At 38.2% G+C, this 24,898-nt stretch overlaps 1 protein-coding gene across 2 annotated transcripts in view; it reads left to right on the top strand.

Moving 5' to 3' along the window:
- Positions 1-22,196, top strand: part of SOX30 (SRY-box transcription factor 30) — a 41,627-nt gene extending 19,431 nt beyond the window's left edge. The window contains exon 5 of one of the 2 annotated variants that reach the window (XM_005908336.3): positions 21,284-22,196. In XM_005908336.3, the coding sequence (XP_005908398.2) occupies positions 21,284-21,665 (382 nt within the window). In that variant the 3' untranslated portion in view covers positions 21,666-22,196. The remainder of the gene's footprint in view (positions 1-21,283) is intronic. The other variant, XM_070374760.1, reaches the window with a different exon arrangement.
- The last annotated feature ends 2,702 nt before the right edge of the window (positions 22,197-24,898 follow it).

The raw sequence follows: 24,898 nt of genomic DNA, 5'->3' as shown, positions 1-24,898 counted from the left end.
ATAAGCGTCTTTTAATTTCATAGCTGCAATCATGATCTGCAGTTATTTTGGACCCCAAAACAATAAAGTCTGACACTGTTTCCACTGTTTCCCCATCTATTTCCCATGAAGTGATGGGACCAGATGCCATGATCTTCGTTTTCTGAATGTTGAGCTTTAAGCCAACTTTTTCACTCTCCTCTTTCACTTTCATCAAGAGGCTTTTTAGTTCCTCTTCACTTTCTGCCATAAGGGTGGTGTCATCTCCATATCTGAGGTTATTGATATTTCTCTCCTGGCAATCTTGATTCCAGCTTGTGCTTCTTCCAGCCCAGCGTTTCTCATGATGTACTCTGCATAGAAGTTAAATAAGCAGCGTGACAATATACAGCCTTGAAGTACTCCCTTTCCTATTTGGAACCAATCTGTTGTTCCATGTCCAGTTCTAACTGTTGCTTCCTGACCTGCATATAGGTTTCTCAAGAGGCAGGTCAGGTGGTCTGGTATTCCCACCTCTTCCAGAATTTTCCACAGTTTGTTGTGATCCACACAGTCAAAGGCTTTGGCATAGTCAATAAAGCAGAAATAGATGTTTTTCTGGAACTCCCTTGCTTTTTCCATGATCCAGCAGATGTTGGCAATTTGATCTCTGGTTCCTGTGCCTTTTCTAAAACCAGCTTGAACATCTGGAAGTTCACGGTTCATGTATTGCTGAAGCCTGGCTTGGAGAATTTTGAGCATTACTTTACTAGCGTGTGAGATGAGTGCAATTGTGTGGTAGTTTGAGCATTCTTTGGCATTGCCTCTCTTTGGGATTGGAATGAAAACTGACCTTTTGCAGTCCTGTGGCCACTGCTGAGTTTTCCAAATTTGCTGGCATATTGAGTGCAGCACTTTGACAGCATCATCTTCCAGGATTTTAAATCGCTCAACTGGAATTCCATCACCTCCACTAGCTTTGTTCATAGTGATGCTTTCTAAGGCCCACTTGACTTCACATTCTAGGATATCTGGCTCTAGGTGAGTGACCACACCATCGTGATTATCTTGGTCGTGAAGATCTTTTTTGTACAGTTCTTCTGTGTCTTCTTGCCACCTCTTCTTAATATCTTCTGCTTCTGTTAGGTCCATACCATTTCCGTCCTATATCGAGCCCATCTTTGCATGAAATGTTCCCTTGGTATCTCTAATTTTCTTGAAGAGATCTCTAGTCTTTCCCATTCTGTTGTTTTCCTCTATTTCTTTGCATTGATTGCTGAGGAAGGCTTACTTATCTCTTCTTGCTATTCTTTGGAACTCTGCATTCAGATGCTTATATCTTTCCTTTTCTCTTTTGCTTTTTGCTTCTCTTCTTTTCACAGCTATTTGTAAGGTCTCCCCAGACAGCCATTTTGCTTTTTTGCATTTCTTTTCCATGGGGATAGCTTTGATCCCTGTCTCCTATACAATGCCACGAACCTCCATCCATAGTTCATCGGGCACTCTATCTATCGGATCTAGTCCCTTAAATCTATTTCTCACTTCCACTGTATAATCATAAGGGATTTGATTTAGGTCATACCTGAATGGTCTAGTGGTTTTCCCCACTATCTTCAACTTAAGTCTGAATTTGGCAATAAGGAGTTCATGATCTGAGCCACAGTCAGCTCCCGGTCTTGTTTTTGCTGACTGTATAGAGCTTCTCCATCTTTGGCTGCAAAGAATATAATCAATGTGTTACTTTCTTAGTTATCCTTTTTACCCCCACCTTTTCTTCTATTCTTCCTACTTCTTGCAGTATTTATACTTTCACATACAAAGGAGATACCTAGAATCTTCATTCTATTGGCCATTGAGTAAATATATGTGTTCAAAAGTGTATTGCGATTAGGGATATAGAATGTATATGAATGATAAATTGGAATTTATTAGCTTGAAATCGGAGAAAGTAATGGCACCCCACTCCAGTACTCTTGCTTGGAAGATCCCATGGACAGAGGAGCCTGTTAGGCTGCAATCCTTGGGGTTGCTAAGAGTCGGACACGACTGAGTGACTTCACTTTCACTTTTCACTTTCTTGCATTGGAGAAGGAAACGGCAACCCACTCCAGTGTTCTTGCCTGGAGAATCCCAGGGACGAGGGAGCCTGGTGGGCTGCCGTCTGTGGGGTCGCACAGAGCCGGACACGACTGAAGTGACTTGGCATAGCATAGCTTGAAATATATAAAACTATAATCAAACATATCTATATATCTTTTAGGGAAGTTAAGTCCAAAAATTCTAAATTTGTGGGAATATATAGCATCTTAACTGTAAGATTTTGGACAAACAGATCAAAAATTACAAAGCAGTTATCCTTAATCCTTGTTTGGCTTATAGACCTATTAAAGAATTTGATTGAGGTTTTGGACCTATTTCCTATTATAATGTACATTTACATACATATACAATATTTTGCCTAATTCTTGTGGAGGATAGAATTTATAGTTCCAAAACAAGATAGATTCAGCTAATATGGAATACCTTCTGCTATAACTATTATAAATGTTGAATTTAAATATGAACAATTTAATACCTAGCTGAAATCACAAAAAAGGAAAATAAATCCCCCTTTGTCAAAATGACCAATAAGCTGAAAACTTGTACAGTGGTCGTGGGGATAGTTTGCAGATTCAGAAATAGTCTCAGCATTTATAAACTTGGGTTTTAATGCCTACATAAAGAGAGAAAATGAGGTCTTGACTCTTCTCAAGGTGAGGAGGTGAAACTTAAACCCTCTTCATAAAGCTGCTGTTGCTGCTGCTTTGTCACTTCAGTCATGTCTGACTCTGTGTGACTCTATGGACTGTAACCCGCCAGGCTCCTCTGTCCATGGGGATTCTCCAGGCAAGAATATTGGAATGTGTTGTCATGGCCTCCTCCAGGGGATCTTCCCAAACTAGGGATAGAACCCAGGTCTCCCGTGTTGCAGGTGGATTCTTTATCATCTGAGCCACCAGGGAAGCCCCTTCATAAAGCTAAGACCGTAAAAAGGCCTCTCAACCTTGATAAAGGAATAGAAGATTTTTTTATCACTGATCCAGACAAAGCACAAAGGAAACTTGTTTTTATCCAGGGCTATATATGGAAAAAGGTCTTCTGTTAGATATAAAAACTCCAGATTACACTGCACACTGATTGAGAATCTAAAATCACCCTATCCACTTGATAAACTAACACACAAATTAGTTCTGGGATGACTTACCTGGGACAACTATTCTAAAGGAGATACCTCAACCATTCAAGCCACTTAGGAATTTCCAAAGGGAGAGAATTATTATTAAAGGTGAGCTTTAGCATATAGAACACAAGGAAAGGATTCATTAAGAGCAAGAGTCAATACATGCTACAAATAGTAAGAATAATATCCAAGAATCTGAAATAAGTGAATATCAGTTCAGTTCAGTTCAATCGCTCAGTCGTGTCCAACTCTTGGAGACCCCATGAACTGCAGCACGCCAGGCCTCCTTGTCCATCACCAACTCCCAGAGTCCACTCAAACCCATGTCCACTGAGTCGGTGATGCCATCCAACCATCTTATCCTCTGTCGTCCCCTTCTCCTCCTGCCCTCAGGCTTCCCCAGCATCAGGGTCTTTTCAGATGAGTCAGCTCTTCGCATCAGGTAGCCAGAATACTGGAGTTTCAGCTTCAACATCGGTCCTTCCAATGAACACCCAGGACTGATCCCTTTTAGGATGGACTGGTTGGATCCTCTTGCAGTCCAAGAGACCCTCAAGAGTCTTCTCCAACACCACAGTTCAAAAGCATCAATTCTTCGGCGCTCAGGTTTCTTTATAGTCCAACTCTCACATCCATACATGACCACTTTAAAAACCATAGCCTTGACTAGATGGGCCTTTGTTGGCAAAGTAATGTCTTTGCTTTTTAATATGCTGTCTAGGTTGGTCAAAACTTTCCTTCCAGGGAGTAAGTGTCTTTTAATTTCATGGCTGCAATTACCATCTGCAGTGATTTTGGAGCCCAGAAAAATAAAAGTCAGCCACTGTTTCCCCATCTATTTGCCATGAAGTGATGGGACCGGATGCCATGATCTTAGTTTTCCGAATGTTGAGCTTTAAGCCAACTTTTTCACTCTCCTTTTTCACTTTCATCAAGAGGCTCTTTAGTTTCTCTTCGCTTTCTGCCATAAGAGTGATGTCATCTGCATATCTGAGGTTGTTGATATTTCTCCTGGCAATCTTGATTCCAGCTTGTGCTTCTTCCAGCCCAGCATTTCTCATGATATACTCTGCATATAAGTTAAATAAGCAGGAAGACAATATACAGCCTCGACGTACTCCTTTTCCTATTTGTAACCAGTCTGTTGTTGCACGTCCAGTTCTAACTGTTGCTTCCTGACCTGCATATAGGTTTCTCAAGAGGCAGGTCAGGTGGTCTGGTATTCCCATCTCTTTCAGAATTTCAGAACTGATTTCAGATTTCAGAACTGAATATCAGGAAGAGACTAAAAACCATATTTCAAATAATTAAAGAGGACTTCTGTACCAGCCAAGATTAGGGCTGAATCTACCCTCATCTGAAATGATTTTAAAAAAAAAAAATATATAGTTTTCAAGACACTGTTTATCAGCAATGAATATGAAGATCCCTGAGAGAGAGAAAATAAATGAGGTAAGCCTTGAAATCTCCCCTGCTTACTGGCCTGGAAACCATGGAAGGAGACATGGAAACAGGAAGGAGAAACACAAGGAGATCCTTGTAGACTTGCAGAGTGGAGGACATAGAACCGAGAGTCCAGTGAAACCAACTCAGCTAGAATTCTTGGGATAGAGTACTTGAGAGAGGAAGGTTGCACAATGCAAGAATTCTGGATCTCTGCATAGGTTCCTTTTTGAGTATTCAGCTGAATGCTGATCAGCTGATGCATGTGAGGAACATTACCCAAGATTGTTGAAAAAACTGTCCAACAAATCAGAGACAGCAGTACCCAACACTCACACCAGGCTGGGAATATTTCTTTTTCTAACCAAACAAGATTAGAAAACCTTGATGGGATATTGACTACTTGGAGAGTCTTGTTTTAGCTAGATCTAGACTATATGTTGGCTTAAAGCTCATCATTGAGAAAACGAAGATCATGGCATCTGGTCCCATCACTTCGTGGGAAATAGATGGGGAAACAGTGTCAGACTTTATTTTTTTGGGCTCCAAAATTACTGCAGATGGTGACTGCAGCCATGAAATTTAAAGACACTTACTCCTTGGAAGAAAAGTTATGACCAACCTAGATAACATATTCAAAAGCAGAGACATTACTTTGCCAACTAAGGTTCGTTTAGTCAAGGCTATGGTTTTTCCTGTGGTCATGTATAGATGTGAGAGTTGGACTGTAAAGAAAGCTGAGCGCCGAAGAACTGATGCTTTTGAACTGTGGTGTTGGAGGAGACTCTTGAGAGTCCCTTGGACTGCAAGGAGATCCAACCAGTCCATTCTGAAGGAAATCAGTCCTGGCATTTCTTTGGAAGGAATGATGCTAAAGCTGAAACTCCAGTACTTTGGCCACCTCATGCAAAGAGTTGACTCATTGGAAAAGACTCTGATGCTGGGAGGGATTGGGGGCAGGAGGAGAAGGGGACAATAGAGGATGAGATGGCTGGATGGCATCACTGACTCGATGGACGTGAGTCTCAGTGAACTCCAGGAGATGGTGATATACAGGGAGGCCTGGCGTGCTGCGATTCATGGGGTCGCAAAGAGTCGGACACGACTGAGTGACTGAACTGAACTGAAGTGAGACTAAATGTTGCTATGGTTTTATCTAAAAATTCTTAAAATCAAGACCTGAAGTGATCAAAGTTACTGTTTTCAAGTAACTAACTGTATCCAAAACAAAGCTTAAGGATAGAAATAGTATGATTACAAGGATAAGAGAGAGGGAGTTTCCTTTCTGAAATGGCAGCATGAGGAGTTCTGTGAACCTACTCCCAAGCAAAGAAGCATAACTGGCAAAAACTATTTTTAAAGACCAACCACTTAAATTCTCTGGCAAATGTCCTAAGGGCATATTGCAGATAAGGAAACATTTATTCAAGAATACACCCTAAAACTTGGTAAGAAGAGCAAGAGTCTATGACCCTTGGGCCACGAAAAATACTATCCCTCACTGAAGGCAATGGCAACCCACTCCAGTACTCTTGCCTGGAAAATCCCGTGGATGGAGGAGCCTGATAGGCTGCAGTCCATGGGGTCGCTGGGAGTCGGACATAACTGAGAGACTTCACTTTCACTTTTCACTTTCATGCATTAGAGAAGGAAATGGCAACCCACTCCAGTGTTCTTGCCTGTAGAATCCCAGGGACTGGGGAGCCTGGTGGGCTGCTGTCTCTGGGGTTGCACAGAGTTGGACATGACTGAAGTGACTTAGCAGCAGCAGCAGCAGCACCCTCAGTTAACTTGATGGAATCCAACTCTGAGTGGCCAAGAAGATAGCTTTCTCTTCCCTCAGCTCCTAATCAAGAGATACAATATCTTAGAGATGTAGCATTTCTCATCCTCTCCAGCTTAGTTAAAGAGGTTAAATTCATGGGGAGTGTGACCAAGAGGTTGGGGGTTCCTTTGCTTTGTTCAGCACCTACTAACAGGGTAACTGTTCAACTCTTAAGGATGACAAACAGAGAGTACTGTGACCCTGAGCATCCTTGATCCAGGTCACTATTAGAAGAGATGTTCTATGCTGGCAGAAGAAAACCAGAAATTTTGCTGTAAGAATAGAGAGCTCAGAAACTCTCTCCAAAAGGAATTTGACTTTTCATAAACAGTGTGGGGAAGTTCATACATAAGGACATTCTTGAAAACAAGGAGATTCTGGTGGTAAGCAAATAAAAGAGGCATCACTTAATCAAAACTAAGAAGCTAGGGACTTCCCTGAGGGTCCACTGGTTAAGATTCTGGGCTTCCACTGCAAGGGGTAAGGGTTTGATTCCTGATCTGAGAACTCAGACTAAGAATCTAACTGTATGCCAGCTAGTACACAAAAACACTAGGGAAAGAAACACTAAGAACCCTCCTGCAGTCAGAACAAACCTCAGAGACTGCTCACAATTGACCCCTGTCTGAATTTAATTGGGTCAGACTGTGGAACAATCTCTGCCCCAAGACATTTTGAAACCTTGGAGCAATCAGCCAGCAATGAGTATAATCCTCAAGCTGTATGTAATGGCAAATGAGTCAAAGAGCTTAACACAAAAATCAGAGAAAGAGATAGAGTCCTGCTAAAACCATTATCATCCTAGGGTGACTGTATTCATGTCCAAATCTATGCTCTCTAAGAAGTGACAGTCAGGGTTTACACTGCAGAGGAAATACACTTCACTAAAATTTCAAGTCAAAAAAAACCAAGCAAAAAAAAAAAAAAAAAACTAGACCTAGAAAAGTGAAAGAGAGTTGTCCCGAGTTCCTGAAAGTTACTACTCCTGAGTTACTGAAAATATCCTGTTTTCAACCAAAAATTATGACATGCAAAGAAAAGGAAAGTACCATTCATACATGGAGGAGAAAAATAAGCAACAGAAGCTACCTGTGGTAGGTAGCTCGTATCTCAAATTTAACATAGGCTTCCAAGACTTTATAACTATATTCAAGCAATTAAAGGAAACCATTTTTAAAGAAGTAAAAGAAGTTGTGATGATGATGTCTCTTCACAAATACTATCATTAAAGGCATAGAAATTATAAAAAGAACCAAATGGAAATTCTGGAATTGAAAAGCACAGTAACCAAAATGAAAACTTTACTGCTGCTGCTGCTGCTGCTGCTGCGTCGCTTCAGTCGTGTCCGACTCTGTGCGACCCCATAGACAGAAGCCCACCCGGCTCCCCCGTCCCTGGGATTCTCCAGGCAAGAACACTTGAGTGGGTTGCCATTTCCTTCTCCAATGCATGAAAGTGAAAAGTGAAAGGGAAGTCGCTCGGTAGTGTCCGACTCTGTGCGACCCCATGGACTACAGCCTACCAGGCTCCTCCATCCATGGGATTTTCCAGGCAAGAGTACTGGAGTGGGGTGCCACTGGCGCTCAAAAATAAACTTGAACTGACATGAGAATGAATCAGAAACCTTGAAAGTAGACTGGTAATGATTATATAACCTGAAGAATAAAGAGAAAAAAGAATGAAGAAAAATGAACAGAGCATCAGAACTGTCATTATTAAGTGCACCAATGTATATATAAAAGTATCAAAAGGGAGGAGAAGAAAAGCAGAAGGTATTTGAAGATATAATAGCTGAAGACTTATCATATTTGATGAAAAATATTATACATTTAAGAAAGCCAGGAGATCCACAGAGGGCCACATCATAGTAAAATACTGAAATCTGAAGCCAAAGAGAAAGTGAGAGAGTCAGGCAGATAGACACTCGTATCATGTACAGGGAAACCCCAATAAAATTAACATCTGACTTTCTATCAGCAGCAATGGAGGCTAGAATATATATTTGAAGTACTGAAGAAAAAGCCCAGTCAACTAAGGATCTTATATTCGGTGAAGCCATTTTTTAAAAATTAAGCCAAGGTAAAGACATTTCTCAGATAATCCAAAACAGATTGCTAGCACATTTGCATTATGAGAAATACAAAGGGAGTTCTTAAGGCTGAAAGTAAATGATCTCTAATGGTAGTTGGGATAAAAACAAACAAAGTACCGAAGAGCCCCAGTAAAGGTAAAAATACAGTTACAAAAGATAGTATCAGTTCAGTTCAGTTCAGTTGCTCAGTCATGTCCAACTCTTTGCGACCCCATGAATCACAGCACGCCAGGCCTCCCTGTCCATCACCAACTCCCGGAGTTCACTCAGACTCGCGTCCATCGAGTCAGTGATGCCATCCAGCCATCTCATCCTCTATTGTCCCCTTCTCCTCCTGCCCCCAATCCCTCCCAGCATCAGAGTCTTTTCCAATGAGTCAACTCTTTGCATGAGGTGGCCAAAGTACTGGAGCTTCAGCTTTAGCATCATTCCTTCCAAAGAAATGCCAGGACTGATTTCCTTCAGAATGGACTGGTTGGATCTCCTTGCAGTCCAAGGGACTCCAACACCACAGTTCAAAAGCATCAGTTCTTCGGCGCTCAGCTTTCTTTACAGTCCAACTCTCACATCTATACATGACCACAGGAAAAACCATAGCCTTGACTAGATGAACCTTAGTTGGCAAAGTAATGTCTCTGCTTTTGAATATGCTATCTAGGTTGGTCAAACTTTTCTTCCAAGGAGTAAGCGTCTTTAAATTTTGTGGCTGCAGTCACCATCTGCAGTAATTTTGGAGCCCAAAAAAATAAAGTCTGACACTGTTTCCACTGTTGAGATAGTATAGGAAACCTAAAATGGTGTAGATATATATATACATATACATATATGTATAACTGTTTCATGTTCCTATATAGCAGAAACTAGCTATAATTTACAAACAACATTGTAAATCAACTATATTCTAATAAAATTTAACAAAAAATACTATAAGCATAAAGGCAGTATGAATCTTCTTTTGACTGGTTTTAAAAGCAATTATCCCAAAGAAAGGCAGTGCCAAAGAATGCTCAAACTACTGCACAATTGCACTGATCTCACATGCTAGTAAAGTAATGCTCAAAATTCTCCAAGCCAGGCTTCAGCAATACGTGAACCGTGAACTTCCAGATATTCAAGCTGGTTTTAGAAAAGGCAAAGGAACCAGAGATCAAATTGCCAACATCCGCTGGATCATGGAAAAAGCAAGAGAGTTCCAGAAAAACATCTGTTTCTGATTTATTGACTATGCCAAAGCCTTTGACTGTGTGAATCACAATAAACTGGACAATTCTGAAAGAGATGGGAATACCAGACCACCTGACCTGCCTCTTGAGAAACCTATATGCAGGTCAGGAAGCAACAGTTAGAACTGGACATGGAACAACAGACTGGTTCAAAATAGGAAAAGGAGTACGTCAAGGCTATATATTGTCACCTTGCTTATTTAACTTATATGCAGAGTACATCATGAGAAATGCTGGGCTGGAAGAAGCACAAGCTGGAATCAAGATTGCCAGGAGAAATATCAATAACCTCAGATATGCAGATGATACCATCCTTATTGCAGAAAGTGAAGAGGAACTAAAAACCCTCTTGATAAAAGTGAAAGAGGAGAATGAAGACATTGGCTTAAAACTCAACATTCAGAAAACTAAAATCATGACATCCGGTCCCATCACTTCATGGCAGATAGATGGGGAAACAGTGGAAACAGTGACAGACTTTTTTTTCTTGGGCTCCATAATCACTGCAGATGGTGACTGCAGCCATGAAATTAGAAGAAATTTCTTGCTTGCTCTTTGGAAGAAAAGCTATTACCAACCTAGACAGCATATTAAAAAGTAGAGACATTACTTTGCCAACAAAGGTCCGTCTAGTCAAAGCTATGGTTTTTCCAGTAGTCTTATATGGATGTGAGAGTTGGACTATAAAGAAAGCTGAGCACCAAAGATTTGATGCTTTTGAACTGTGGTGTTGGCAAAAACTCTTGCGAGTCCCTTGGACAGCAAGGAGATCCAACCAGCCCATCCCAAAGGAAATCAGTCCTGAATATTCACTGGAAGGACTGATGCTGAAGCTCCAATACTTTGGCCACCTGATGCGAAGAACTGACTCCTTGGAAAAGACCCTGATGCTGGGAAAGATTGAAGGTGGGAGGAGAAGGAGACGACAGAGGATGAGGTGGTTGGATGGCATCACCAACTCAATGGAATGAGTTTGAGTCAACTCTGGGAGTTGGTGATGAACAGGAAGGCCTGGCGTCGCAAAGAGTTGAACACGACTGAGTGACTGAACTGAACTGAACTGATTCTTGCCTGAGAACCCGATGGACAGCATGAAACGGCAAAAAGGTAGGACACTGAAAGATGAACTCCTCAGGTAGGCAGGTGCCCAATGTGCTACAGGAGAGCAGTGGAAAAATAACTCCAGAAAGAATGAAGAGACGGAGCCAAAGCAAAAACAGCACCTGGTTGTGGATGTGACTGGTGATAGAAGTAAAGTCTAATGCTGTGAAGAGCAGTATTGCCTAGGAACCCGGAATTCACTGGTTCATGAATCAAGGCAAATTGGAAGTGGTCAAACTAGAGGTGGCAAGAGTGAACATTGATATTTTAGGAAGCAGTGAACTAAAATGGACTGGAATGGGTGAATTTAACTCAGATGACCATTATATCTACTACCGTGGGCAAGAATCCCTTAGAAGAAATGGAGTAACCCTCACAGTCAACAAAAAACACCTAACATTATACTTAATGGCAGAGACTGGAGATCAGCAAGATCCAATTAATATCAAGAATAGGATACAGATGTACATTTTTGTCACTTCTATTCAGTATTTCTTTGGAGGTTTAGTCTAGGACCACTGGGCTTCCCCTGTGGCTCAGATGGTAAAGAATCTGCCTGCAATTCAGGAGACCTGTGTTTGATCCCTGGGTTGGGAAGGTCCCCTGGCGAAGGGAAAGGCTACCCACTCCAGTATTTTGGCCTGGAGAATTCCATGGACTGTATAGTCCATGGATTCTCAAAGAGTCAGACACGACTGAGTGACTTTAACTCTCACTAGTCTCGGACAATTAGACATGAAAAAGAAAAGGTATAAAAGGCATATAGAAGGTATCTAGATTGTAAAAGAAGAAGTAAAATTGTATTTATGTATCACACAATCTTATATTCAGGAAATCTTGAGGAATCCATAGAAAGGCTATTACAAGTAACAAGAATTCAAGTTTTCAGGATATAAAACCTGTATATATATAAAAGAATTGTATTTTTATACAGTAGCAATGAATAAACAGAAAATGAAATTGAGAAAACAATTCCATTTACAATAAAATGAAGAGTTTAAAAACTTTTGGAATAAATTTAACAACATAATCTCAAAACTTTGCAAAATGTGAAATACCGTTGAGGGTAGAATGTTACAAAGAGTTGCACAATGGGGATCTCTAAGAATCTACCTCTCCACTGAAGCAATACTTACATTGGCAAAAACAGTGTCAGAATCATCTGAAGAGGTGTTTAATGAAGAAAGAAGCTGCTGAATTTTGATAAGATAGCATTGTGGAATTTTTGCCACAACCATCCCTGGTTATCTTGTTCAGTGATGGCCAAGGAGATGGTGACTCATGTTCCTCGTGTGACTTGTTGCTATTAGAGGAGGCAACACAGACCTTATTCTTAAAGAGAGCGTTGTGATTATGCTTTTTGACCTGTCTGGTAGCTTCCTGAGGAGTTGGCTCAGGGGGAACCTTAATTTGACTCTCCTAAGAACTCCCTTAGGGCTGGGGTGGCCTCCCAGCTTGTGTTTGTGGAAAATATTTAAAGGTGTAATACTGTCCACAGCTGCCTGGGTTAAGGGACAACGGACAGGACAAGCAGTAGACAGACTGAAAAAGCCTAGAAGAAACTGGGGGGAAAAATCTTATCTGTAAGAAACTCACTTTATTAAATAAACATGGTAGTGCTCGCTTCGTCAGCACATACACTAAATAAACATGGTACTCACTGAGCAGATTTTAACTTTTTTTGGTTTTGGCCACACTATGTGGCATGTGGAATCTTAGTTCCCTGACCAGAGATTGAGCCTGTGCACCCTGCAGTGAATGTGCAGAATCCTAACCACTGGACCACCAAGGAATTCCCAGAAAGAGACTCTCTTTGGATCCAATGACACAAATAGGTTGAAAGTGAAAAAACAGAAACAGATATTCCACACAGCTGAGATGGCTACAATAATATTAAACAAAATAAACTTTATGTTAAAAATTGTTACAAGAGACAAAGTCATTACATATTTTGTTTCTCTCTCTCTATTTTGGCTATGCAAGGTCTCAGTTCTTTGACCAGGGATTGAACTCAGGCTGCAGCAGTGAAAACCTGGAAACCTAAGTGCTCGGCCACCAGGGAACTCCCATATATTTACTTTAAAACATTAAAAAGATACAGCAATTATAATTACATACATACATGATAACAGGACTCTAAAATACATGAAGCAAAAATTGACAGGATTGAAGGGGAAAATCCACAGTTATGTAATAATTGTTGAAGACTTACTACTTTATTTTTTATTGAGATATAATTGACATTAGTTTTAGGTATAAAATGTAAATTTTATTTTCTTGTGATGAGAATTTTAAGATTTAATCACTTAGAAACTTTCAAAAATACAATTCAGTATTATTAACTGTAGTCCCTGTGCTCTACATAACATCCCGAGGGCTTACTGATTTTTTAAACAAAAAGTTTGCCTATTGGGACCACCTTTATCCATTTTGCTCACTTACTCCCAATCTCTGGCAACCACACAACTGTTCTGTATCTATGAGATGGGTTTTTTTGTTTGGTTGGTTTTTGTTTTTGGAGTCCTCTTATAAGTGAGACCAAATGGTTTTTGTCTTTCTCTGACTTACTTCCCTTAACATAATATCCTCAAGGTCCATCCATTTTGTGGCAAATGGCAGCATTTCCTGATAGCATTGTGGTGTTAATTTGTATTTCCCTGATAATAGTGATATTGAGCACCTTTTCTTGGACCTGTTGGCTACCTGTGTGACTTCTTTGTGAAAAAAAAATTGTCTATTTAGATCCTCTGCCCATTTTTAAATGAGGTTTGTTTGGGTTTTTTTTTTTTTTGCTATTGAGTTATATGAATTCTTCATATATTTTGGATATTAATTTTGTATTAAATGTTTTGTATGGTTTGCAAATGTTTTCTCTCATTTGGTAGGTTGTCTTTTCATTTTGTTGATGGGCTTCCTTTTAGTATGGAAGCTTTTCAGTTTGATGTAGCCCACTTGTTAATTTTTGCTTTTGTTGCCTTTGCTGTTAAATCCAAAAAAAAATCACCAATTTGGATGTCAGGAGCTTATTGCCTATGTTTTCTTCTAGGAGTTTTAAGGCTCCAGGCCTTATGTTAAAGTCTTTAATTCATTTTGACTTGAGTTTTGTGTATGATACAAGAGAGAGGTCCAGTTTCATTCATTTGCATTTGGCTATCTTAATTTTTCTAACACCATTTATTGAAGTTACTGTCTTTTCCCCATTGTCTATTTTTGTTAATTAATAGCTATGAATTAATTAGCCACATAGGCATGGGTTTATTTATACCTCTCTTTTCTGTTCCACTGAGCTTATGCATTATTTTTATGCCAATACATGCTGTTTTGGTTATTATAGTTTGAAATCAGAGATTGTAATGCTTCTAGCTTTGTTCTTCTTTCTCAAGACTGTTTTGACTATTCACTGTCTTTTGTGTTTCCACAAAAAAATTGGGATGATATGTTCTGTTTCTGTGAAAAATGCCACTGGATTTTAATAGGTTATTTCACTGAATCTGTAGATTGCTTTGGATAATACAGACATTTTAACAATATTACTTTTTCTAATTCGTGAGCACAGAATAATTTTTCATTTATTTGTGCATTTTTTAATTTTTTTCATCAGTATCTTATAGTTTTCAGTGTATCAGTCTTTCACACTCTTGGTTAAATTTATTTCTAGATATTTTATTCTTTTTGTTGCAATTGTAAATGGGCTTGATTTTCTTAATTTCTTTTTCTGGCGGTTCGTTGTTAGTGTATAGGAATGTGACTGATTTTTGCATATTGATTTTGTATTGTGCAGCTTTACTGAGTTCATGAATTAATTCTAACAGGTTTTTTTTGGTTGAGTTTTTAGGGTTTTGTAGATATATTATTATGCCATTTGCAAATAGAGACAATCTTACCTCCTTGTTTCCAATATGAATTCTTTGTGTTTCTTTTACTTACCTAACTGCCCTGGCTAGGGCTTTTGGTACTATGTTGAATAAAAGTAGCAAGAGTAGGCATCCTTGTTTTGTTCCTGATTTTAGAGGAAAAACTTTATAAACTATTAACCATTGAGTATGATGTTAGCTATGAATACTTTATATAACAATGGAAGATCATGCATCTAAAAATGGATGAAGGGCAAAAAGGAAATAGAAGACTCTAATTATCAACTAGATCTAACAGATATATATGGTCTGAACCCAACAACAGGCTATAGATTCTTAACAAGTGAAAATGGTATATTCTGTAGGATATGCCATATGTTAGATCACAAAACGAGTCTCAGAAATTTTTTAAAGTTTGAAACCATACAAAGTTTCTTTTCCAGCTATGATGGAATGAAACTAGTCATCAATAACAGAAACTGAAAAATTCACAAATATTGGAATTAAACAACACACTCTTAAGCAACCAGTTGGTCATATAAGACATCATAAGGAAAATTAGGAAATACATTGAGATGAATGAAAACACAACATACCCAAACTTAAGGAATTATATAACAGAAGCAGTGCTGATAGAGGAATTCATAGCTGCCCTAGCTTACATTTAAAAAGGAAGATCTTAAATTAACAACCTGGTTTTATGCCTTAAGGAACTAGAAACAAAAGAGCAAATAAAACCCAAAGCTAGTAGAAGGAAGGATGTAATAAAGATTAGAGATAAATGGAGTAAAGAGTAGAAAAACAATAGCTTAATGAAATAGAGAAAAAAAAGTCAAAAAAATTACCTTTTTGAAATGATAACAAATTTGACAAACTTTTATAGCTAAGCTAAGAAAAAAGACATAAATTACTAAATTTATAGTAATGAAATCTATAGAAATGAAATTAGGTACATTATCCTGATCTCATAGAAATAAAAATGATTATAGGATAATAATTATAGAATAATTGTACACCAAGTTAGATGACCTAGATGAAATGGACAAGCACACAAGTTACCAAAACTGCCTCAAGAAGAAATAGAAAATCTCAACCAGACTTATCAAGAAATAAGTCTTGACTAAATATATCAAGAGATTGAATCAGTAATTAAAAACCTCCCAACAAAGAAAAACCCTGGACTAGATATCTTCACTGGTGAATTCTACTAAAGTTTTAAAGGAGAATTAACACTAATCCTGCTCATATTCTTCCAAAATATATAAAAGGGAATGATTCTAAGGCCAGCATTACTCTGTTACCAAAGCCAGAAAAAGACATCACAAGAAAGAATATTGCAAGTCAAAATGCCTTTTGAATAGAAACATATGACCAACAAAATACTAGTAAGCTGAATCCAGCAGTGTATTAAAAGGATTATATGCCACGACCAAGTGGAATTTCCCTCAGGAATTCTAAGTGTGGTTTAACATCAGAAAATCAATCAGTGTCATATTCAATACACTTCATTAGAACAATGAATGAGCAAAACCATCCGATCATCTCAACTGGTGCTGAAAAAACATCTGATAAAATCCAGCACCTTTTCATGATAAAAATTAATTCCTGATTTCAAAACTTAGCAAAATAGGAATAGAAGTTCTTCTATATGATAAAAGACATTTATCAAAAAACCGACAATTAGCATTATACTCAATGATGAAGGCCCAAAAGCTTTCCCTCTGTAATTTGGGGAACAAGATAAGGATGTCTGCTTTCACCACTGCTATTCAACATGGTACTGAAAGTTCTATCCAGAGCAATTAGGCAAGAAAAAAAGATATTCAAATTAAAGACATTAATTCAAAATTACCTCTTTTCACACATGATCCTATATATGGATAATCTTATAAATAGAAAGTCCTAAAAAACCCACAAAAATTTATTAGAGTGAATGAATGAATTTGGCAGAGTTGCAGGGGTAAGATCAATTTACAAAATTCAGTTGTATTTTAGTACACTAGCAGTAAGCAAACCAAAAAGGAAATTGAGAATGCAATTACTTTTTATAGTAGCATTAAAAAGAGTAAAATATAGAGGAATAAATCTCACCAAGGAAGTACAAAACTGGTAAACTGAAATCCATAAAACACTGGTGAAATAAATTAGACTGAAGTAAATGGGAAGGTATTCATGTTTATGCATTGACAGACTTATTATTAAGATGACAATACTTCCCGAAAGGATTTGCAAAATCAATACAATCCTTTTCAAAATTCCAATGACTTTTTTCCAGAAATGGAAAAGCTGACTCTAAAATTTATATGGAATTGTAAGCGATCTGGAATAGTAAAAAAACATCTTAAAAAAGGAAAACAAAGATGGAGGACTCATAATTCTTTGCTTCAAATTCCACAATGCTATTTAATACTTAGTGTCAAAAAATGTGTTATCAAGAGGATGAGGGGACAAGCCACAGACGAGGATAAAATATTTCTGAAAGATGTATCTGATAAAGGACTGTTATCTACATATACAAAGAACTCTGAAAACTCAAGAAACTGAACAACCCAATTAAAAATGGACAAAAGACCTCATCAGGTACCTCAGCAGAGAACATAAAAAGATGACAAACATAGATAAGATGCTCCACATCATGTATCATTAGGGAATTGCAAATTTAAACAACACTGAGTAATCACTATGGTAGTGCTTTTCCCACTACACCACGATGCTTCTGCAGTTATTAATTTTCATCTATGTAACCTTTTAGGATTATTCTTGTCTTTGTTCTCCAGATATAATACTAACTTGTTTTACCACACCAATATAGCCATGTGATGTTTGCATTACAGCACACTTTAGCACATATCAAGTATATACTACTTGGATTTTAGATTTTTTTAAATTAAATTGTCCACTAAATCTTGTGATTTGTTGTTTTGCCTATACTGAGTCCTGAAAGACTAGTTAGTAGGTGAATTTTTTCTAACTGAAGAGAAGAAGGCTTTGTGGAGGAAGTTGATTTGAGTCCCCCCTTGTAATATTTGTTAGTTGTTTAGTTGTGTTTGATTCTTTGAGACACCCGTAGACTGTAGCCTGTCGAGCTCCTCTGTCCATGGAATTCTCCAGGCAAGGAAACTGGAGTGGGTTGCCATTTCCTTTTTCAGGGGATCTTCCCGACCCAGGGATTAAACCTGGGTATCCTGCATTGTGGACAAATTCTTTACTGTCTGCACAACCAGGGAAGCCCAGAGGTTCGTGACATGTACAGGAGACAGTTAGCAAGACCATCCCTAAGAAACAGAAATGCAAAAAGGCAAAATGGCTGTCTGAGGAGGCCTTACAAATAGCTATGAAAAGAAGAGAAGCGCAAAGCAAAGGAGAAAAGGAAAGATATACCCATTTGAATACAGAGTTCCAAAGAATAGCAAGGAGAGATAAGAAAGCCTTCCTCAGTGATCAATGCAAAGAAATAGAGGAAAACAATAGAATGGAAAAGACTAGAGATCTCTTCAAGAAAATTAGAGATACCAAGGGAACATTTCATGCAAAGATGGGCACAGTAAAGGACAGAAATGGTATGGACCTAACAGAAGCAAAATATATTAAGAATAGGTGGCAAGAATATACAGAAGAACTATACAAAAAAAGATCTTCATAACCCAGATAATCATAATGCTGTGATCACTCACTCACCTGAAATTTGAAGTCAAGTGGGCCTTAGGAAGCATCACTACAAACAAAGCTAGTGGAGGTGATAGAATTCCAGTTGAGTCATTTCACATCTTAAAAGATAATGCTGTGAAAGTGCTACACTCAATATACCAGCAAATTTGCAAAACTCAGCAGAGGCCACAGGACTGGAAAAGGTCAGTTTTCATCCCAGTCCCAAAGAACGACAATGCCAAAGAATGCTCAAACTACCACACAGTTGCAGGCATCTCACATGCTAGCTAAGTAATGCTCAAAATTTTCCAAACCAGACTTCACAGTTCGTGAACTGTGAATTTTCCAGATGTTCAAGTTGGAGTTAGAAAAGGCAGAGGAACCAGAGATCAAATTGTCAACATCAGTTGGATCATCAAAAAGCAAGAAAATTCCAGAAAATCATCTACTTCTGCTTTATTGACTACACCAAAGCCTTTAACAGTGTGGATCACAATAAACTGTGGAAAATTCTGAAAGAGATGGGAATACCAGACCACCTGACCTGCCTCCTGAGAAATCTGTATGCAGGTCAAGAAGCAACAGTTAGAACTGGACATGGAACAACAAACTGTTCCAAATCTGGAAAGGAGTACATCAAGGCTGTATATTTTCACCCTGCTCATTTGACTTATATGCAGAGTACATCATGAGAAATGCTGGACTGGATGAAGCACAAGCTGGAATCAAGATTGCCAGGAGAAATATCAATAACCTCAAATATGCAGATACCACTGTTATGGCAGAAAGCAAAGAAGAACTAAAGAGGAAAGAGAAAGGGAAAGAGAAGAGTGAAAAAGTTGGCTTAAAACTCAGCATTCAGAAAACTAAGATCATGGCATCCGGTCCCATCACTTCATAGCAAGTAGATGGGGAAACAGTGAAAACAGTGACAGACTTTATTTCCGTGGTTTCCAAAATCACTGCAGATGGTAACTGCAGCCATGATATTAAAAGCCACTTACTTGGAAGAAAAGTTATGACCAACCTAGACAGCATATTAAAAAGCAGAGAGATTACTTTGTCAATGAAGGTCCGTCTAGTCAAAGCTATGGTTTTTCCAGTAGTCATGTATGTATGTCAGACTTGGACTATAAAAAAAGCTGAGCACCAAAGAATTGATGCTTTTGAACTGTGGTGTTGGAGAAGACTCTTGAGAGTCTCTTAGACAGCAAGAAGATCCAACCAGTCCATCCTAAAGGAAATCAGTCCTGAATATTCATTGAAAGGACTGATGCTGAAGCTGAAACTCCAGTACTTTGGCCACCTGATGCGAAGAACTGACTCATTTGAAAACACTCTGATGCTGAGAAAGAATGAAGATGGGAGGAGAAGGGGACAACAAAGGATGAGATGGTTGGATGGCATCACCGTCTCAATGGACATGAGTTTGAGTGAACTCTGGGAGTTAGTGATGGACAGGGAGGCCTGGCGTGCTGCAGTCCATGGGGTTGCAAAGAGTCAGACGCAACTGAGGAACTGAACTTGGTGGAATATTTGTGGAATATGAAGTATTTGTGGAATCCAGTACATGGAGAGACATAAAGGTGGAAGAGCTAAGGAGCCAAGTCATAGTGTTAGTAACTTCCAGTACTATGCATTCAGTACATACATATTAAATTAACATGCCTGAATGAGGCTGTGGCAGTAAGAATGGAAATCTGGAACATTTCAGAAGCCATGCTTCATCTTTGTAGTAGTGAACCTGGGTCAAGTCTCTAGCTCTGAAGATTTGGGTTAGAACACCACCACTGAAGAAACCCTGCATTTCCAAAGAATTTGAGATTGGAGTCTATTAGTTGTACTTTTTTTTTTTTAAAGAGAAGAAACAAAGTTAACCTTTAAAAGAGAAGTGGGAGCATGAAATGAAACACCCACTTGTCTTGGGTTTTGTTAATGAGCATGGTAATTATATTATCTGTCACTCCTGGAGGAGGAAATGGAAGCCCACTCCAGTATCTTTGCCTGGAGAATTCGTGGAGAGAGGAGCCTGGTGGGCTATGTATATATAGTCCATGATGTCACAGAGTCAGACACTACTGCGCGACTAATGCTTATCTGTCACTAGGTGGAGTCCATGAGTCCAGGCAAATTTTGGATAGTCTTTTCTGTATATCTCTTCCTATGATTCCTGTTTTGTGCCTTTGAAGTGGAGAGTAATACTTTAAAAAAAAAATCGACAAGTAAGCTTGAATGGCAGAATTTTAGATTTGCCTTAAAAGAATAACCATTGGTTTGTAAAACAGCAAGATAATCTTTTCAGTTCTTCATATCCCCATTCTCCAAATTTTTTTCTTTTTTGAGAAACAGTCTGAAAAATTACAGTTGAATATCAGTTCAAGTCATTCTAGTATTGAGTGTTTTTAATATAATTCATTACTGAATGTGAATTTAAAAGTTAAATTTTTATCCTCTGAGTGCCCTCCCTCCACCCCCAAGAATTCTTGGTTTCAACCAGTTTCACATTTCCCACACCATAAGGTTTGTTTCATTAGTAGTAAAAACAATTGTTACACTGCTTACCAAGTGTCAGTTTTTAAGCAAGCACAACAGGTGCCTGCATTTCTAAAACCTTACATGGCATAAAGCCTTGTGAGATAAAGGACCAAATAACTGTTAATAATTTTTCTTTTATCGAGGCTACCAAAAGATACGAAGTCTGAGGCTGATGAGAGATAATAGTTACAAGCTTACTTTGCCAGTTATTTCATGTTAGGGCTAGGCAACATGTGGATGAATACATGAAGTGGTTGCAAAAAGTTATCTTGGGAGCTCTGTAGGCTCCAAAGATGGTGTAGTTAAACTTGCTCAGTTAATTTGCACACAAGACAACATGTGGGCAATGTATGATATAATTCCTTTTTTGTCTTTCTGCTACAGCACGTGCCCTTATAGTCGGCCGCCCTTTGGCTATGGAAATTTTCCAAGTTCAATGCCAGAATGCCTTGGTTATTATGAAGACAGGTACCAAAAACATGAGGCTATGTTTTCAGCTTTAAATAGAGACTATCCTTTTAGAGACTACCCAGATGAACGTGCTCACAATGAAGATTCTCGAAGTTGTGAGAACATGGATGGGACTTCTTACTATAACAGTCATTGCCACAGTGGGGAAGAATACTTAAATCCCATGCCTCAGCTGGACATTGGAGCCTTGGAGAATGTCTTCACAGCCCCGACATCAACTCCCTCTAGTATCCAGCAAGTCAATGTCACTGACAGTGATGAGGAGGAAGAAGAAAAAGTGCTCAGGAATTTATAATTTTAAAACAAATATGCACAGAAAATAAACATTTCTTAAATATATTCTGGGTCACTTGGTGTGAGAAAAAAAAAGCCTAGACTGCTTTGCTGAGAGTTTTCAGCCATGATTTGAGGAGTCAAAACCAAATGCAATTTATGCCTTCATAAAGTTTTGATTAGTGAAACTGGAGTCTGATGTTTCATCATAGGAATATTTAAGATATGAAGTAGTTTATTTTTATGGCTGAAATTTGCATCAGCATATATTATCATTACTTTATCTTGGAATGTGCAAAATACCGAATCCTCACAATTATATGTGAGGGGAAAGGGAGTGTATAATTTGTCTTAAGTGTGATTTGTATTTTATCTCAGGATGCATTTATTTTTCTTTATATGAATTTTTTGTTTGGTATTTATGTAATATGGATATTTTAGTTTTTATGTAACATTTTGAAAATATTTTGATAACTTTTAGTAGTAAATTGGGACTCAGTTACTAAATTTAATTTACACTAATAACCAATTATAAGTTGCAAATGTGTTTTAATGGAACCTGATTAATTCCTTCAGCTAAATTAGTCATTTCTGTTCCTAAACATTTTTATCATCTTTTTTGGATATATTTCCATTTGGTGTGCATTGTTCTACTTTTGTTATAATTAAATAAACATAGAGAAAATTGTTCTTGTTGGATGTTTTCTGTTGAGGGTATAGAAGTAAGTAAATGAGTATTTTTCAAATGAGAATGGTGTCCATACCACATGCAGAATTTATTTTTACTTAATAGTCTGTAGAATTGTACAGATCCTATTAGCTTACTTGAAGTTGTATCAATGAAGATGGTGTGCACATATTCTGGTGCCATTTCTAAACTCTTTACAGATTGTACCTATAACGTAAGCACTCCCCTCAGTGGAAGAGCTCTTCCAAATTTGGTTCAGGCAGTTGTCTTTAAAACCATAGAGTTTATTTAAGAGCACGTGGGATTTGTTTAATTCACAGTGAGTGAAAGAATTCTGTTTGCAGTGTGACCTCTTGGTAAATACACACTTATGAACAGAGAGAACCATATTAGAAGTGGATCAGAACGACCAGAGCTGGGATCAGGGTAGAAGAGATCTATTAATACAAGACACAAAGTGAATTGATGATTAGAAGTAACCACAAACCAGTATACCTTTCCCTCAATGATCTATATAATTTATGCAAATTGAGATTTTTTTTTTACTTAAAACTGCTTGGAAGTTGTGTATGGATACCTGTTTTAAGCTTCCAACTTCTTCCTTTGCTAAACCTGTATTTGTCCCTTAAGCAAAGGCTGTTAATGTAATATATTTCATCAGCCATAGACTTATTGTATGTAGCATTTCCTTTTCCCAATAAAATTTTTATTTTCATATTTTATATTATTACTCTGTGCAGTGTTATGTGAATGTGGTTAAGGACCAAAACTTGAATTTCTTGGTAGAGAATGAACATGTAACTTCATGTTGGAACTACAGCACATTTAATGTCTACACCTGACAGATGTCTACACCATTGTATGTGAGTTTGAGCCATTTTATCCCATCTCATTTTAATAACACCTTAGTGACTAAACTGGGTTTAGAGTAACTTATTCTTTTTTACTGAAGTATAGCTCATTTACAATATTATACTAGTTAGTATTAGATGTACAACATAGTGATTCAGTGTTTTTATAGATTATACTCCATTTAAAGTTATTATGAAATACTGGGTATATTTGTTCTGCACACTATATCCAGTAGCTTATTTTATACATGGTAGTTTGTACCTCTTAACCCCCATCCCTATTTTGCCCCTCTGCCAATTCTTCTCCTCACTGGTAACCACTAGTTTGTTCTCAATATCTGTGAATCTGTTTCTGTTTTGCTATATTCATTTGTTTTATATTTTAGATTCCTCATGTAAGTGGAAACATACAGTATTTGTCTTTCTCTGACAGTCCAGTAGTTAGGACTGTGGGCTTCCACTCCAGGGGGCATGGATTTGATCCCTGATTAGGGAACTAAGATCCTGCATGCTGCATGGCACAGCCAAAAAAAAAAAAAAAAAAGCATAATACTCTCCACTTCCATCCATGTTGTTGCAAATGGCTAAATTTCATTCTTTTTTATGACTGCATAATATTCTGTGTGTGTATGTGTGTGCTTGTGTATCCTTATCCATTCATGTATTGACACTTAGGTTGCATCCGTATCTTGGCTATTGTAAATAATGTTGCTGTGAACATTGGGGTACATGTTCCTTTTCAAATTAATGTTTTCATTCTCTTTGGGTACATACCCAGGAGTAGAATTGCTGGGTCATATGGCGCCTCTATATTTAGTTTTTTGAGGAACCTTCATGTTGTTTTCCACAGTGGCTTTACCAGTTTACATTTCTACCAATAGTGTAGTATGTGCTAAGCTGCTTTCAGTCATATCTGACTCTTTGTGACCCCATGGATTGTAGCCCACCAGGCTTCTCTGTCCATGGGATTCTCCAGGCAAGAATACTGGAGTAGGTTGCCATTTTCTTCTCCAGGGAATCTCCCTGACCCAGGGATCGAACCCGCATTGCTTATGTCTCCTGCATTGGTAGGCGGGTTCTTTACCACTAGCGCCACCTGACTAGGGTTTCCTTTTCTGCACATCTGTGCTAACATTTGTTATTTGTAGACTTTTTGGTGATAGCCATCCTGAGAGGTGTGGGACAGTATTTCCAGCAGAACTTGTTCTTACAAATTGGTTGGGGGAATGCCTTTGTAAGGCAGTGAAATAATATAGAGCATGGTTCAGTATTTCTGAACTATCTGTCTTTAGGCTAGTCCTGCACTGCAAATTCTAACCCCTCCATCTTCATTTTAATGACTGTTGAGTCAGGGCAACCCTTTTTAAATCTTCTCCCTCCTCTTCCTTAATGCTAGGAACAGAAGTCAGTTAGATGGTTTATAGATCTACAGTATAATTTGGGCTGGGAAATATGGGTATTTCTTAGGTGAAACAATATCCAGTAGCAGTTAAGCATGCCTAGAAACAAATGCCCATATCTGCTCATTTATAGCTCTTCAAACCATTGTTAGCTCTGACTAGAGACCCTATAGACAAACAGAGTGCTGCCCTAGGAATGAATTCATTTGCCTCTCCAAGTTGTCAGAGTGAAATTCTCCAAGCTGGAAACCACAAGTGCATTCTAATAGGTTTCGATGCCTTGTTCATTCCTATTATAAATTGGAGGCACTTCTCT

This window comes from Bos mutus, chromosome 7, assembly GCF_027580195.1.
Source record: "Bos mutus isolate GX-2022 chromosome 7, NWIPB_WYAK_1.1, whole genome shotgun sequence".
Classification (NCBI taxonomy): Eukaryota; Metazoa; Chordata; class Mammalia; order Artiodactyla; family Bovidae; genus Bos; species Bos mutus.
This window is presented reverse-complemented; position numbering and strand designations above follow the sequence as displayed.